The sequence below is a fragment of the Delphinus delphis genome, chromosome 13 (genome assembly GCF_949987515.2).
Source record: "Delphinus delphis chromosome 13, mDelDel1.2, whole genome shotgun sequence".
In the NCBI taxonomy this organism is placed as follows: domain Eukaryota; kingdom Metazoa; phylum Chordata; class Mammalia; order Artiodactyla; family Delphinidae; genus Delphinus; species Delphinus delphis.
In genome coordinates, this window is record NC_082695.1 from 18801350 (window position 1) to 18819332 (window position 17983).

The following is a 17983-nucleotide window of genomic DNA, read 5'->3' on the forward strand; positions in this document are numbered from 1 at the left end:
GGAGATACCCATTTCCTCCACGCTGGGTAAATGCGGTGGCTCCGTCAGCTGCGTCCCTCCTCCCTGGGGAGGGCCAAGCTGGTGAGCACCTGGCTCAGCCTGGCTTCCCCACGTTGGGGGAAGGTGCTATTCTGTGTATTAATCTGGGGATGCCAGGAGACTCAGTGGGAAAAACAAGCTGATTCCCAAACCTGGACAAGCAGAAGGGTGGTTTTCTTTTTTTGCCAGAAATAGTTGTTTTTCTAAGTTACAGGAGGAATGCCTTCTTACTGTAACAATTCAAAGAATGCAGAACACAGGCGTACAGAATTTTTTTAAAGTTTTTAAATATGATCTCTCTGCTGCACCCCCCCCTAGTTCTGATCCCCTGAATTAATGAATAGTATCAGTTTGGTGTAGACCCTGTTATACATTTCCCGTACTTATACATCCACAGATACGTCTATATAGATAAAACTGAAACTCATTTTTTTAATGAGGTAACATATTTTAAGTGACCAACTTACTTTTATATCAAAGGCATCTTTCAGATCTCTAAGTAAACTATTACACGTTAGAACCTTAGCACCTTATATGTGGGTGGACCATAATTTAGTCAAATCTTCCTCTAATGATGGACATCTGGGCTGTTCCTTTTTCTTTTTTTTTAATTATTTCAAACAGTGCTGCAGTTAACATCTTTATAAGCATATACCTTTCTGTACTAGTTCTCTTATTTTGAGGGTAGAGTCCTAGAAATGTAACTGTTTGATGTCCATTTTAAATTTAAATAGATATGCCAGCTTACCTTTCTTGAAAGGTTATAGCGTTCATAATCCCTGGCAGTCTGTGAGAGTGAGTGCACATTTCCTGAGGAATTCGAAAGATTTATAGACTTCTGGGCTCCACTCCAGGGGCTCCAGCTTTACTGATTGAGCACCTCTAAGAGTGGAGCCCAAGAATTTATATTTTGAAAGTTCCCCTTCCCCAGGGAATTCCCTGGCAGTCCAGTGGTTAGAACTCCGTGCTTTCACTGCCAAAGGCCCAGGTTCGATACCTGGTCAGGGAACTAAGATCCCATGGGCTGCGTGTTGCGGCCAAAAAAAAAAGAAAAGAAAGTTCCCCAAATGCTCCTCGCAATCTCCCCAGTTTGGGAGGCAGTATCCTAAGGACAAATTGGCTGAAACAATAGTCAAAAATGAATATTTTTCATCTAACACTCCTCCAACCCTTTCACAATCTGCTTGGTTGCATCGTGGTGTCAGGGTGGACTGCACTGCAGTAACACGTAGTCCCCGCTCTTTTAGTTGCTTGACACCATAGAGGTGTATTTATTGCTCACTTAACAGTCCTGGGTGGACATTCCTGGTGAGTGGGCATCTCTCCTCCCTCTAGAGGGTCAGGGATCTCTCAGTCTTGTGGCCCCACCATCTTCTGGGGCCTTGTGGTCATCTCCTTCCAGCCAGCAGAGGGGAAATGGGAAGTGTGAAGGGAGTACACCCGCTTCTTCAAAGCCCTGGCTTGAAAATGGATTACATCAGTTCCTCTTACATCCTTTTGGCCAGAACCCAGTCACATGGCCACACCTACCTGCAAGGGAGGCTGGGAAATGGAGTCCAGCTATGGACTCCGGGAGAAGAGAACACAGATTTTTGATGAAGCGTTCACAGCCTCAGCCCCAAATAGCTCCGTAATTTTTATACAGCATTGACAAGGCTGTCAATACAATATGAATAAAAATTCCTAACAGGAACAAAATGGCTGGTTTTGCCATTGTGGTTGGGTACATTTAAGACTAGTGTTAAGAAATGAAACATGCTTTTAATTTTATAATGTGAAGTAAAGAGGTGGGAGGAAACAGGACCCTAGTTCCCTTCAGGGTAGCCTTCTGGCAGTCATTGGCACTTTACACACACACACACACAGACACACACACACACACACACACACACACAGATAGGACCCTCTGGTCCCCCAGCGTGACTGCTTGACAAATTGTATCTGCAAAGCCTTTGCCTGGAAATGAATTTTTAAAAAGAAAGAGGACAAATCTATTCCACAGTACAACAAACAGTTGCTAAAGTCATTCTTGTGTGCACAAAAGCTATTAGTGTACGAAGAATCAGATGGAAATGGTTCCTTTTTGGTTTAATTCGCTTTAAAACAATTTTCTTAGTGCTGAGTCAAGATTAATAACTCCAAGATAATATTCCCCAATAAGCACAGTACACAAAATTGACTAAAAATTAAGTAGAAATGTTAATTATATTCTGACCTTTGGGGTTTGTTTTTGTTTTTTACAAAAATGGGTTCACCCTCGACCTATTCTGCATCTTATTTTTTACACTTAACAATATACACTGAACGTCCTTTTATGTAGGTTCTCATAAATGCGCCTGCTGCCCAGTTACTCTCCGTGTGGTACTCCCGTGTAGGGATGCAGCATTCCCCCATTGGTGGGCAGTTATGGGGGTTCCTGGGGTTTTGCTTTATTGTATGATGCCGCGATGGATATCTGGGCCCATGTGGCTTTGCTTGTTCACAGCATGATCACTGAGGGCTAAGTCTGAGAAGCGGGACTGCTGGGTCACAGAGTCCATCCCCTGGTTTCCTGTTGAGCAAATCCTTTGTTTCCCCCGCACCTACCACAGAGTTACCAGGAGCGGGAGCTGCTGCGTCTCATCTACTACGGGGGCATCCAGCCAGAGATCCGCAAAGCCGTGTGGCCCTTCCTCCTGGGCCACTACCAGTTTGGGATGACAGAAACAGAAAGGAAGGAGGTTGGTTACCCCTGATGGGCAGTGGGGTCTTTGGCAGCAAGAAGACCCAGGTAATGTGGGGCTGGGGGAGCTCTGGTCCCATGGTGGACCAAGGTGGGGCAGGGAGATGTTGGGGAGTCAGGAAGCTTGGGGGCAGCGCAGTCCAATAGAAACACAACAAACGCCACAGATGTCATTTTTTTGAATAACTTTTTCATTTTGAGATAGTGATAGATTCACATGCACTTGTAAGAAATAACGCAGAGATATCTCATCCTTTATCCAACTTCCCCCAGTGGTAACTTCTTGCAAAACTATAATATCACAGCCAGGGTATTGACATTGACGTAGATATACTGGCAATGTATCAATCTTTACTTTTACATTAAAGTCCATATTTTATTGCATTTCTTTTTTGTTGTTTACAATAAATATGTATATATTTTTAATTGAGAGATAGTTTATCTGCAATATTATATTAGTTTCAGGTATTCAACATAGTGATTCAAAATTTTTATAGATTATACTCTATTTATAGTTATTATAAAATATTGACCATATTCCCTGTGCTGTATAATATATCCTTATACATATGTGTGTGTGTATATATATATATATCAATCTTAATCAGGCTTTCCATTTTACTTGTACTCGTGTGTGTGTCTATTTAGTTCTCTACAATTTTATCACCCCAAAAAACAAAAAAACAGAACATTAACATTGGTACAGTACAACCTAGGATTTCATTAGTTTTTGCATCCGCTCCTCTGTGTGTGTGTGTGTGTGGTTCTATGTCATTTTATCAGGGTGACATTAATTAATAACATTTTATTTAACCCAGTATATCCAATATATTACCATTTCAGCATGTACTCAATATAAAAATTATTAGTGAGATATTTTACATTCTTTTATTCATACTGAGTTTTCAAAACCCACTCATACTTTACACTCCATGTCTGTGTACCATCCGTGCTACGATTTACTAAGTATTTGTCTCTGAATTGATTCACTTAAAAATTTATATAACTTACTTAAAAAGGCATTTTATATCCCTGCCATCAATGGAAAACCAATATGACTTGCCAAAAGAGAAGGAAACTCCAAAAATAAATAGAATGTGACAAAATGAAATAATTCAGTTCTACCTAGATGTCACAGGCTGCCCGAGGCCGCTCTCTCTTTGTTTAGAAGGGAGATTATAAGGTATTAAGGATGGATTAAAGACACGGTAGTGCCAGACTGGCCTTCCTCATAATCAGAAAAGTTGAATATGGAGACTTTCTCACACTGTGGTTCCGCATGCTGAGGCTGTGCCACGAGCTGTCGAAAATGATCTCAGGACCAGCATGAGGATTCCGGTGTGGCAGGCCCCGTGCTCGGGACTGGGAACCCAGAGGTGCATTAGATGAGGTCTTTGCCAGTTTAGGGGGGTTCATGCAAAATCAGATGGAGGCAAACGCAGGGGCTTTAAGAGCACAGAGGAGGCACCTCCACCGGGCAGAAGCCTACCTGAATTCTTTGAAGAGGTTGCTTTCCAGGCGAGGAGACTGAGGAAGGGCTTCTAGGAAGAGAGACGCCTGCATGATGCGATGTGTGTGTGTCTGTGTGCATTTGTGTGGGGAGGGGCGGAAGGGCGTGCGGACGTGGATAGCTGGGACGTAAAGGACGAGGGGGGTGGGGGCAGCAGTGAGAAGCAGGGCTGGAGAGGAAACAGGAGGAAGACTGCCGAGTGGGAGATGGACAGGAGGGGCCAGGCTGGGACAAGCAGGCACCAGGAAAGAAGGTCATCTGTGTGAGGGGTCCTGGAAGCCTAGCCTAGGATGGCAGTGGGAACAGGGAGGTGGGCTTGGATGAGTCTTCGGGAGGTCAGTGGGAGGGAGCTGCCCATGACAGGCTTGGGCAGGGTGGACCCAGAGCCTCTCTCTGGAAGTCCTGACTAGCTAAAGGACGCCCGCCCCTCCTAACCCTGGCATGGGGCAGGCTCCCTGCCCTCCCTCTTCTCCTTCCTGCCCCCTCACACCCTTTCGTCAGCTTGTCTGCCCCACATGTGCCCAGAGGTCTGGCAGATTCAGAACCTCAGTTACCTGGGCTGTGCAACACAGAAATGAAGTAAGCTCCGATCTTCTCTGCTGAAATCTCACAAGGGAAACACTAGAAACCTGTGGCCCTTCTCTAAAGCCATTGCTGTAAGTAAAGGAAAGGGTCACTTTTATTCATCTTTGTGTTCTCAGCACCTACCCCCATGCTGGGCACCTGGGAGGCCCCTGGTAAGTGCATTGAGTGACTGGAGGAATGGACAAATGAGGCATCTTGCTCATCTTATGTTTCGTATGCCTAGGTTGGTGCCTAGCACATAGTAGGTGCTTATCAACTTAGATGAACAAGTGAATGAATGAATGAGTGAATGAAGTAGGAAAAAGGAAAAGAAGGTAATAAAGAAGGAAAGGAACAGTCTGCTCACTTTAGTATCCCCAAGGCTTAGTATACTGCCTGGCACAGAGTAGGTTGTCAACAAATATTTGAATAAGTGTATGAATGAATGAATGAATAAAAGAAGGAAGATAGGAAGGAAGGAGGGAAAAATGGAAAGAAAGAAGTTGGCTTGCTCACTTTTGTGTATCCCCAGGGCCTAGCCAGTGCCTGGCACGTAGTGTTCAGTTAACGTCTGTTGGATGTTAACTCCATGAACGTTGGATGGGTGTTTCTAGGGCTCAGGGTCCCAGGTCAGAGCCACCATCTTCTGGGTTGGGTTGGTTGTCCCCTGGGATCCCACCATTCCAGGTGACCGTGCATCTGCCTTGGCAGGTGGACGAGCAGATGCATGCCTGCTATGCGCAGACCATGTCCGAGTGGCTGGGCTGTGAAGCGATTGTGCGGCAGAGGGAGCGGGAATCCCACGCGGCCGCCCTGGCCAAGTGCTCTTCGGGGGCCAGCCTGGACAGCCACCTGCACCGGATGATGCACCGGGACTCCACCATCAGCAATGAGGTGACGGGTGGCTCCCCTCAGGGAGCATGGGGCGGGGCTCTGCTCCATCAGGCTGTTGTAGGAAGGGTGAGGGCTGGGTGTTTGGGGCCTTGGGACAGAGTCTCACCCCTGGCTCTTAGGTGGAAGGTGACTTTGGAGTCAGACAGACCTGACTTCAAACTCCAGCCCCTTCATTTCTTAGCTCTGGGGCTCAGACAAGCACCTTTACTTCTGGGCCTCAGTTTCCTCATCTATGAAATGGGAATGATCATTTGTATAGGGGAGATTTGTGTACCACTCAAACAAGCTAGCATATATAAAGTGCCCAGCACAGTGTTAGACTTTCATTTGTTCAGCAAATGCTGTTGAGTACCTGCTATGTGCCAGGTACTGTCAGGAATGTCAAGAATGCTCCAGTGACCAGGTCAGACATATCTGTCCTGATAGAATCTCCAGTTTAGCATCCCAAAGCAGGGGATGAAAAGAAAGTCAATTCCCTTCACCAGTGGTAAATCCATCAATTGCCACACTAATACTGTGTCACAAACAACCCCCCAAAGCCAGTGATGTCCAACAGTAAACATATGTTTTTTACTCATGAGTCTGTGGGTCAGCCGGGCAGTTCTGCTCAGCTAGAAGGTTTGTTGATCTTCGTTGGCCTCTCACATATCTGGGGTGACTCGGCCCTGCTCCTCACTTCTCATCCTCCAGCAGGCTAGCCTGGCCATGTTCTCGCAGTGAAAGCAGATCTTAAAGAGAGAAAGCAGAAATGCACAAGCATTTTTTTTGTGTTTGCCCTGTCGAGTTTGCTAACACCCCACTGGCCAAAGCAGGTCACTTGGCCAAGCTTAGAATCAGGATAGACAGAAGCTAGAAGTTATAGGGCAAAAAGCACGTATACAGGGAAGGAGTAGAACATAGACATGCATACAACCAGTCCTTTGAGTTGAACTAAAATATTAGTTGGAAGTCTCAAGTGCAGAGCAGTTAAAGGTGGGGTTCTCTGGTTGTGGGTGGGAGGTGGAGGTCCAGTGGCTGCTGTGGCCTCCGAGGAGGCTCCAGGGAGTAGGGAGTGAGCCGCCGCCCCACTTTTATTTGATAGGTAGGAAGCTGAGGCCCTGAGAAGGGACTTGCCTGAGTCAGGGGCAGAGATAAGACCACACTTACTGACTTCCAGCCCAGCAGCCCCTCCTGAGCTCAATGTGGGGACCCTGAACCCGGATGCAGCCTCACCCTCACTCCATCCTACCCCTTTTTCTCTCAGTCCTCCCAGAGCTGCAGTTCGGGCCGCCAGAACATCCGCCTGCAGAGCGACTCCAGCAGCAGCACACAGGTGACCTCCCGGAGGCTCCGCCCCTCCCCACCCATCCCCCTCCCTCCAACCTGGAATAACGGGACTGGAGGTCCCTCATATACAGGTCACTCATGGTTGATCTGTTTTAGCTTTTTATGCTAGCATTAAAAATTGAAGTTTTACCTACACGAGTAATACATGAATCTCTTTTGCCTGTTAAAAAAATTAAAATATTACAGAGAAAACTAAATTTGGCTTTGACCATCCCTAATCCCCACGTGCCCTCCCTAGAAATAACATTGCTATCTTCAATTTGCTGTGTATCCATCCAGACCCTTCTGCATGCCTTTACATACACAGAAATACATAGACAGTATGTAATATATTGCGATGTTTAGTAATCTTTTAAAATTTCTAAATAAATACCATCAGATGTATTGTTCAACAGCCTTTCATTTCATTCAGTGCAAAGAAAAGTTAACACATTCTCACTCAATATTAAAGAAAAAAACAAAGTGAAAAAATGTGCAAAGTATGTCACCTTTTGCATAAACAGAGGAAATATTAATATATGTATGTATTTGCATCTGTTTTCTAAAATGATGGAAGGATAAACCAGAAACTGGTCAAATGGTTACTTAAGTGGGGTGAGGGGCACAGGGAAAGAAGCTACATTTCCCTGAATGTACTTTGTTTTCTAGTTTTGACTTTGGAGTTAGGTAAGTTAACTCCAAAAGCAATTTAATCGAAAAGAAATCTTTTTAAAACCAGAAGCACATGAAATTAACAGTAAATCAAGTTGGTGACATAACCACACAGAAGAAATATTTCAGGTGATCTTGGGACATGATCTTATACAGTCTGCCTTGACGGGATATGGCCTACAGACACAAAGAACCACAAATAAATCTTAGATATGTGTCCTGGAGACTTGTCCATGATATTTCATATGCATCTAACTAATTTTGAAAATTGAGCCGTAATAGTCCACCACACGGATGCTTTTTAGCCTGTTTCTTATGTGGTTAACTAATTTTTTTACTTTAAACAATTATGTGCACATAATTTTGTATGATAAAAGATATTCTTCCTCAGAGTCAACTGCAATGCTTCCTTGTTTCTTTCTGGATTATTCTACGCTTATGTGTGCATATGGAGCAATTTTTTATTTTCTACACATGGGAGCATATATTACACCTTGCTCTGCCTCAGTCTTTTTACTGACTGTATAGTGTTCCCCTGCAGGCATGTTCCGTATTTGAACCAGTCCCCTGTGGATGGATATTCAGGCTGCTGCTGACAGTAGCACCACAATAGACATCCTAGTCCATCTGTCTTTGTGCACCTGGTCTGCAGGTCTTCGAGTCTGTGGACGAGGTGGAGCAGGTGGAGGCAGAATGCAGGTTGGAGGAGAAGCAGCCCAAGATCCCCAACGGGAACCTGGTGAATGGCACCTGTTCCCCAGACTCCGGCCACCCTTCCTCCCACAACTTCTCCTCGGGCCTCTCGGAGCACTCAGAACCCAGCCTGAGCACGGAGGACAGCGTCATGGACGCCCAGCGCCCTGCCCCACTGGTGATTCGACCCAGGGACAGCGGTGTGGATGACGGGCAGAGCAGCGAGGCCACCACTTCCCGGGATGAGGTCCCCCGTGAGGAGCTGGCTGTGCAGGACAGCCTGGAGAGCGACCTCCTGGCCAACGGGAGCATGGACGAGTTCGTGTCCATCACTGGCAGTATGGATGTAGCTCTGCCCGAAAGGGAGGGCCCTGCGATGGAGGGCTGGAGGGGCATCGAGGTGGGGAAGCAGAGCCAGGTGGGCAGTGAGGACGACCTCTCAGAGGAGCCCGAGATGGAAAGTCTCTTCCCTGTGCTCGCTTCTCTGGCCGTGACCACTTCTGCCAACAACGAGGCATCCCCTGTGTCTTCTAGTGGCGTCACCTACTCTGTAAGTCACCAGGATTCTCCTCCACTCAATTTTCTGCAGCCTCAGGAGGGTGGGAGTGTCCCACAAACCTCAGTTATCCAGAACGACCTCTGGTTCATTGCCTTTTCCCATCACGGAGGGTTCACTGTAGAAACCCATTTGGGAGAGAAGATAATATAATACTTAAAGAACACAGGCTTTGCAGACAAACAGTGCTGGGTTCAGATCCCAGCTTAGGTCCATCACTTTATCTTTCTGAGCCTCAGTTTCCCTATCTATCTCGTACCTTCCTCCCTGAGTTGTTTTCAGAATTAGTGAGTCAAGGCCTCTGTGCTCAGCCCATAGCGATCAATAGAAACCTTGATGGTGAGCATCCTGATTTACACTCAGGTCCAATATCTTTTAAATATTTTACTTTCTTGCCAAAAAGCCCAAAGCAAAGGACATCAACTGAAAGGGAGGTTTTTCTGGGCCAGGTGTTGTATATCCATTTTCTTTTAAAGGACTTTTTATTTCTATCACAAAGAGTCAAACAGTCAGACAAGGCTGGATCCAAACACTGGAAGTTGTGCGCCCCACCTCTGCCCATTAGGCTCTCCCCAGAGGCAGTAGTAGTTACTTATTCTGCCCCAATTATCTGGTGTTTACCCTCATGTCTGTAAATAATACACTTGTATTGCTACTTACTGATCTTTTTTTGTTTTTCTTCAGTTTTTGATATCTATTGACTCCCCACTGAGGAGGAAGAGGATTCAGTCTTCTTCCTTCCCCCTCCCCCGCCGCCCTCACCCACCACACGAGTGAAACCGTCCCAATCCCCACCCATTCACTATGGTTATAGTAATTTTAGTTAAATGACTGTTCGGTGGTTATATTATTATACGAATTTAATGCATAATCCATGTAGTAACCTGTATATGTTTTTTCTTTCCTGCAAAAAATTTTGTTTTTCCTAGAAGTATTTTCATTTCTTTGTTTGCTTTTTATTAGTTTGCTACATATATATTGTAGCATATAGATACACATATATATCAATCTTACTGTTTTCATCTATAAAATGGGGATAATAATTCTATACATCTCATAGGATTGTGTTGTTTTATTTTTTTTGGTTTATTTTTTTTAATATATTTTTTTATTTGGCTGCACCGGGTCTTAGTTGCGGCATGCGGGATTTTCATTGCCGTTTGCGGGATCTTCATTGTGATGTGCAGAATCTTTAGTTGCAGCCTGCAGGCTCTCTTAGTTGCAGCATGCGGGATCTAGTTCCCTGACCAGGGATCAAACACGGGCCCCTTGCATTGGGAGTGTGGAGTCTTAACTGCTGGCCCACCAGGGAAGTCCCAGGATTGTGTTGTTTTATAAAGGAAAAAAAGAGAATTTTCAACATACAAAGTGAAAGAGGCTTTCTCAGGAGACAATAGCAACAAAAATAAAGTCGAACATCTGACTGGTCCAGGTAGAGGAAGTTTTTTTCAGTGATGACAGGAGAGGGCTAGGAGGAGGAAAGAGAATCTCTGGAAGACAGCCTCTGTGAGGAGTTGGGGTGTAATTGTTCTTTTCCTCCCCTCCTGGGGGCCCGCAGCCAGAGCTGCTGGATCTGTACACGGTGAACCTGCACCGCATCGAGAAGGACGTGCAGAGGTGTGACCGCAACTACTGGTACTTCACACCCGCCAACCTGGAGAAGCTACGGAACATCATGTGCAGGTGGCTGGGGTGGGTGGGGGGGATGGATCAGTCAGGGATTGGGAGGGGATGGCACTGGTGTGGGCTATGGGGAGCCCATTTAGAATTGCACTCTCTGCAGCTGGCACCATGCCCACCTTGAATCTCATTCCAGCCCATCCTGACAATTATATAAAAATTACAGTAATGATAATAATAGAGAGCATTTATTAAGCACCTACTGTATACCAGGCACTGTCCTGAGCCCTTTACTAACGTCATTTCACTTGGTCCTCACAACAAGCCTATGAGGTAAGCGTTATCCCCTTTTATAGGTGAGGAAATAGAGGCTCAGAGGGGTACCACATTGCTCAGGGTCCCTCCAGGTGGGCAGTGGCTGTATGGGAACTCACCCATTTCTCTCGGACTCTAGAATCTCTGCTTTATTTCTTTAAGCCAGGATTTGGGGCTACTTGTTACTTTTCATTAAATAGTAAATATTTTATTTCTTGATATATGAAAGTAACCCATGCTCATTAAAAACCTGAATCAACCAAAGAAATCAGAAGTTCATAAAGTATAAAGAGAAACTTCTCCTTTTATATCCAGTCATTAATGCCACTCACCTAGAATAAGAAACTACTGCTAACAGTTTAGTGAATATCCTCCCAAGCCATATATATGAGATATCTATATATGCACATATATAATAGATAGTATATTATATAATATACAGTGTTATACTATATAACATATAGTTATGCTTCATATGTAGTATATAATTATATAAATATATAGTATAATATGAATATACACATGTTAATATATTGATATTTAGATAGTAATTAATATTTAATGTAATATAATGCTATATAACTATATAAATATATAGCATGTAATTATACTATATAATATATAGTTATACTATGTAATATATAGTATAATATAATATGAATGCACACATTTTAATTTTTTAAAAATGTTTATCTGCGTTGGGTTATACTATAAACTATTTTTCTACAACTTGCTTTTTACACTCAGCAGTGCACCCTGGACTTCTTTACATGCTACTCTAACTCAGGGGTTTGCAAGCTACTACTACAGCCCATGGGCCAAATCCAGCCTACCACTTGCTTTTGTAAATAAATTTTTTTTTAGAATTTATCTATGCCCATTTGGTTGCGTATTATCTGTGATTGCTTCTGCAAAGTTATGTAGTTGAGAAAGAGAACATATGGCCTACACAGCTGAAAATACTTCTTATCTGGACCTCTCAGAAAAGGATTGCCAAACCCTGTTCAAACCGTTCTTATTAATAAATACCACCTCTTAACTATTCTGTCTTATGGTCTCCCAAGCAATTACTGCCACTCAAAATTTAGTTGATGAGATACAAACATAATTAACTTTAATATAGCATGCTACCTTAAAATTAAATAGTGCTGGAGGGGAAGGAAGGATAGACTGACTTTTACCTAGGTATGGCACCAGGAGAAATCACGGAAGGCCTCACTGTGGTGTGACCTTCAAGATGAATTTTGGCAAAAAGAGAAGACACTGAAGAAATAAATCATTTAGCACTGAAGTTAAGAGCACATACTCTGGAGTGAGGCCACCTGGGTTCAAATCCTGTCTCTACCGTTTATTGTTAGGTGTATGACCTGGTGCATGTCACTTGGTTCTCTGTGCCTCATTACCCCTACCTGTGAAATGGGATAATAATAGTAACTTTTTCATATGATTATTTTGAGAATTAAATGATACAGTTCATGTATAGTGGACAGAGCATACGGTAAATGCTTAGTAAATATTAGTTATTATTATTAAGGGACAGATGGAAATTCCAGGCAGAGGAAGCTGCTGGGACAAAAGCACAGCGGCATGAATGTATGCTTTATTTGTACAAAGGTAAATACCTCTGCAGCTGGAGGGGAAGAAGCACTGGGAAGTGAAGTGTGAGACTATAAAGAGGGATTGGGAGGAAACTGTGAACTCCTTGCACCCCCAGTTAAGGAGTATGGACACTGTCCTGTCATGCAGTGGGGTTTTTGAGCATGTAGTGGTCTCCTTGAGCTGAGCTTTAAGAAGGACACCCTGGTGACTGAGCATAGGATGTTTGAAGAGAGTGAGACTGGGGATGGGGATGCAGGCAGGAGGTTGAGGGAGTGGTCCAGGTGAGAGATGGGGACCAAACCAGGATGGAGGTAAAGGAGGAGGGGGTTGGAGAGGCATACTGTGGGGGCCATCACTGGGCATCTTGTGTCTCTCTTGTAGCTACATCTGGCAGCACATTGATATCGGCTATGTCCAGGGTATGTGTGACCTCCTGGCTCCACTGTTGGTCATTCTGGATGACGGTGAGTGTATCCTCCCTGCCCCAGACCTGGGGATGCAGTTTCCTTCCCACTACATAGAAGAGAGGTTAACCTGACTCTGTGACTCCATGGAATGGGTCAGTACAGGTGCTCAGAAGGCCTGTCCAGTGAACACATCAAGGTCCTAGTGAAATAAAAAGTTCTCTTATTCCATGTTGACCAACACTTATTTCCAGGTGTCCAACACCCATCCAACCTTTTGCTAGCCACTGGTTTTATAAACATGAGTGAGAACAAAGGAAAACTCTGACACAGACAGCTTCACTAGTGAATTCTACCGAACACTTAACAAAGAATGAATACCAATACTTCATAAACTCTTCTAAAACAGAGAAGAAGAGGGAACACGTCTCAACTCATCCTATAAGGCAGGTCCTTGTATGAGGACCCACTGGTACCCTAATACCAATACCAGACAAAGACATCACAAGAAAAGAAAACTGCAGGCCAACATCCTTCATGAAATCAAAGGCAAAAATCCTCAACAAAACACTAGCAAACTAGAATCCATCAATATATGAAAAGGATTATATTTCAAGACCAAATGGGATTTATCCCAGGAATCCCAGGCTGGTTCAATGTATGAAAATCAATCAGTGTAATTCACTACATTCATAGAATAAAGGACAAAAATCACATGATCATCTCAGTTGACAAAGAGATGCCATCTGACAAAATTCAGCAGAAAAACCCACAACTAACATCATACTCAACAGTGAAATACTGAACACTTCTCACCTAAGATCAAGAGTAAGACAAAGATGCCCACTTTTGCCACAAAAGGCCCTCGCCTTTACAATTAGGGAAGAAAAAGAAATAAAAGGCATCCAGATTGGAAAGGAAGTAAAGCCATGTATATTTTCAGATGGCATGATCTTGCCTATAGAAAATCCTAAGGAATCCAAAACACATTAAAACTAATAAACAAGTTCAGCAGGGTTGCAGGATAGAGGACCTATATAAAAGTCAGTTGAATTTCTATACAATTGCCATGAATAATCTAAAAATGAAATTAGGAAAGCAGTTCCATTTTCAATAGCATCTAACAGAATAAAATGCTTATGAATAAATGTAACAGACAAAGTGCAAGATTTGTACACCAAAAACTGTAAAACACTGCTGAAAACAGTGAACCAGAAACACAAAAACTTAGTTATTTTTCTTCCAGTGAGCATGTAATTCTTAATTGATTTGAGTTTGCAAATAGACAAACAGGTAAAAAAAAAAAAAAGAACAACAAAGAAAAAAAGACGACAAAATTGGATTCTCTGTCATCTCTCGCCCAAGAGAGAATAGGCTTTCATTATACACCCAACAGAGATCACCAAATAGTCAGACCATAAGAGCAAATCCCCAGTCATTGCTGCCACCAATTCAGATTAACTTATTGAAGGTATACAAGCCAGAAATGAAAACAAATACATAATATCAGTAGAAAAAGAAAAAAAGAACTAGAAGGTCAGAAAAAGTTCTGTTGCCACCGAGGATGTACAGGTAAATTGATTTAATTTGTCTCCATTGGATTAATCCCCTCAAACATCTCAGTGGTTGACCTTCAGAACTGATAAAATACAATTTTCAAAAAGTTAATGTGTCTCTCTCATACAAATAAAATAAACACATGACAAAGATTTTATTCAACTTATTAATGAGGAAGCCAGTAAGATATGAAAACTGCCTCCAAGATCATGTGAGAAGCTGGGCCTTTTAGCAACAGTAAAATAAGATTGCTGCCAGAAGGGACAAATCTATAGAGACAGAAAATAGATTAGTGGTTGACAGGGACTGCAGGGAGAGGGAAATAGGTGATGACCTCTGATATAGAGAGAGTGTCTTTGGGGGGTGATGAAAATGTTCTGAAATTAGAGATTTTGGTTCACAGATGTGAATATACTAAAACCAGTGAATTATACATTTAAAAGAGTGGATTTTATGGTACGTAAACCTCAGTAAGGCTGTTTTAAAATGGGAAGTATGACTCCCAACTCTTCAGAGCTGAGCATAGTGACTTGCTTCCAGAAAGTTCAGTGTAGAAGGGGGTGGGAGGTGAGAGAGAAACCATGCAGTGGGGAAACCTGAAAACACTGCTTCTATCAGGTGGCCAAGGTCATCAGCCATCCTCAGTCACATTGATACAGTATACCCTCGATATGATGTGATTAAAATGGCACCTTACCTACGTCTTTCTCCCAATAACCCATAATTCCAGTCTTATCGTGAGAAAAACATCAGATAAATTCCAATAGGGAGGCATCCCGTAGAATCCCTGACAAGTATTCTTCATAACTGTCAAGGTCATCAAAAACAAGGAAGGCCTGAGGCACTGCCGTAGCTAAGAGGAGCCTAGGGAGAGATGACAGTTGTATGTAATGTAGTCCTGGGATGAGTTCTTGGCACAGAAAAAGGACATAAGGTAAAAAAACTATGGACTTGAGTCAATTATGTATCATCAGTGGGTCATTAATTGTAACAAACGTACCATACTAATGGGAGATGTTAGTAATAGGGGGAACGAGGTGTGGGGTATATGGAAACTCTCTGTACACTCTTCCCAATTTTTCTGTAAATGTAAACTGTTCTGAAAAATAAAGTCTTTTAAAAAATAAATGAGATCCTACTGTGCCTCTGGAAACCTTCTCATAACTTTCCCCAAAGTTACTAGGTGTTAAGAGAGAAAAAAGGTACTATTTTCAAATAAATGTTTTAAACACTGGGTTGAACAATATAAAAGATTTTTTAAATTACATGACTTCTCAGAGCCTTTTCATTCTTAATATAGGTAGTGGCTCTCTAAGCAGCATTTCCCAATGTTATTTGACCCTTTCTTTGCATAAGGCCTGCAAACACCCTTCCAATATTAACTATTGCTCTTTTAATACAGTGGTTCCCAGACATGAGAATTTCATGAACCCTGTAGAATTTTTTTTTCAAAAAGTTTGGGACCAAACATTGTCAACTTTTCATTATAGCAAATAGGGATCTTTAAAACAGAGCATTTTGCTGTCACCATTGTTTCCTAAAATAAAACACTTCAGTACCTCTAAAGGTGGGAAGTATGTAATTAATTGGAGAGTGTTCCTTGAAATGGTATACATTTGTACTCCATTGTCCTTATGTTTCTCATTTGGCTGTGGACTTTGTGAACCAGCTCAGGGCCTCGGACCATCACTTTGGGACCTCGGGTTCCTTGGGCAGTGGCGCAGTTGACTGTTCCTCCTGTGCTCTTCCCGCAGAGGCGCTTGCCTTCAGCTGCTTCACCGAGCTCATGAAGAGGATGAACCAGAACTTCCCCCACGGAGGCGCCATGGACACGCACTTTGCCAACATGAGGTCGCTAATCCAGGTAGGACCTTGTGCTTTTCAATAATATAACTTATTCCGGCTCAGCCCAATGGACCGCAAGCCAACTTAATAGCCACGCCTTGTTTAACTTGATTCAGTCTCTCAATCCTACTTAACTCAGCCCAGTTGAGTTAAACTAAAAAACTCAATTCAACTCAACCTTCACTCAGCAGCTCAACTCCACTACATTCATTCTCACTGAGCATTTATTTGTTCAGGCACTGTGGCTACACTGATGAACAAGACATGGCCCTCGCCCTTAACAGGATGTTTGAATGTATTGGTCCTTTTCTGCAAAGAAATATTTGAGTATATTTCTCTCTCGCTTGCTTTCTCTCGCTTTCTCTCTCCCTCTCTCTCTCTCTCTCTCTCTCTCTCTCTCTGTCTCACACACACACACACACACGCACACACACACCTCTTTTGAGATCAATTCATGTACCATAAAATTCACCCTTTTAAAATGTTCAATTCAGTGATTTTTAGAATATTCACGGGTGTGAAATCATCATCACTATCTAATTTCAGAACACTTTCATCACCCCAAAAAGAATCCCCATACCCATTAATGTCAATCCCTCCCCAGCTCCTGGCAACTACTAATCTACTTTCTGTCTCTATAGATTTACCTATTCTGGACATTTCATATAAATGGAGTCACACAATATGTGGCCTCTTGTGTCTGACTTCTTTCACTTAGCATCATGCTTTCAAGGTCCATCTATGTTATAGCATATATCTGTACATCATTCCTTTTTATTGCCGAATATTCCATTGCATGGATAGACCACATTTTGTTTATCCATTCATCCACTGATAAACACTTGAGTGGTTCCCACTTTTTTTGCTGTTATGAATAATGCTGTTGTGTACATTCATGTACAAGTTTTTATATGGACATAGGTTTTCATTTCTCTTGGGGATATACCTAGGAGTGGAATTACAGCTGCACCAGTTTGCATTCCCACCAGCAACATATAAGGGTTCCAGTATCTCTTCATCCTCACCAACACTTTGTTGTCTGTCATTTTTATTATAGCCATCCTAGTGCATGTGAAGTGGTCTCTCATTATGGTTTTGATTTGCATTTTCCTAATTGCTAATGATGCCCATTTGTTGCATCTCTCGTGCTTATTGGCTATTTGCACATCTTCTTTAGAGAAATGACGGGGTTAGGTTGAGCTAGGTTGACTTCTACCTCAAATCCTTTGCCCATTTTTAAACTCCACCTGGTTGTTAAGGGCTGTATGGTATCTGGTGTGGGGAGGTAGCATCATTTATTCAGCTGTCCCCTCTTGTCTAGCCTTTGCCCAGGAGACTGATGCCTATCTTTCCCTTCTCTGACAGATCCTGGACTCAGAGCTCTTCGAGTTGATGCATCAGAATGGGGACTACACTCACTTCTACTTCTGCTACCGCTGGTTCCTGCTGGATTTCAAGCGAGGTACAGACTTCAAACTGGAAACTTGTTCTCAGACTCTTTGTAGCAGAATCTCAGGGGAAAAGGTACCAGGGAGGTGAGGCTGGGAGGTGTTGTAACAAAGCCAGTGGAAGAGAGTCATGCCCATTTGTTGAGTTCTGACTATCAGTTCACCCAACTTATCTTGCAGAGACACTATGCAGTAGGTGTTGTCACAATCCCCATTTTACAGATGAGGAAACTAAGACTG

General features: G+C 43.0%; 1 protein-coding gene across 1 annotated transcript in view; it reads left to right on the forward strand.

Annotated features, from left to right (window-relative positions):
• Nucleotides 1-17983, forward strand: part of SGSM1 (small G protein signaling modulator 1) — a 53862-nt gene that overhangs the window by 29622 nt on the left and 6257 nt on the right. Inside the window, exons 14-21 of the mRNA XM_060029414.1 lie at nucleotides 2631-2759; nucleotides 5547-5729; nucleotides 6973-7041; nucleotides 8359-8949; nucleotides 10514-10638; nucleotides 12871-12953; nucleotides 16205-16314; nucleotides 17661-17757. Of these exons, the coding sequence (XP_059885397.1) occupies nucleotides 2631-2759; nucleotides 5547-5729; nucleotides 6973-7041; nucleotides 8359-8949; nucleotides 10514-10638; nucleotides 12871-12953; nucleotides 16205-16314; nucleotides 17661-17757 (1387 nt within the window). The remainder of the gene's footprint in view (nucleotides 1-2630; nucleotides 2760-5546; nucleotides 5730-6972; nucleotides 7042-8358; nucleotides 8950-10513; nucleotides 10639-12870; nucleotides 12954-16204; nucleotides 16315-17660; nucleotides 17758-17983) is intronic.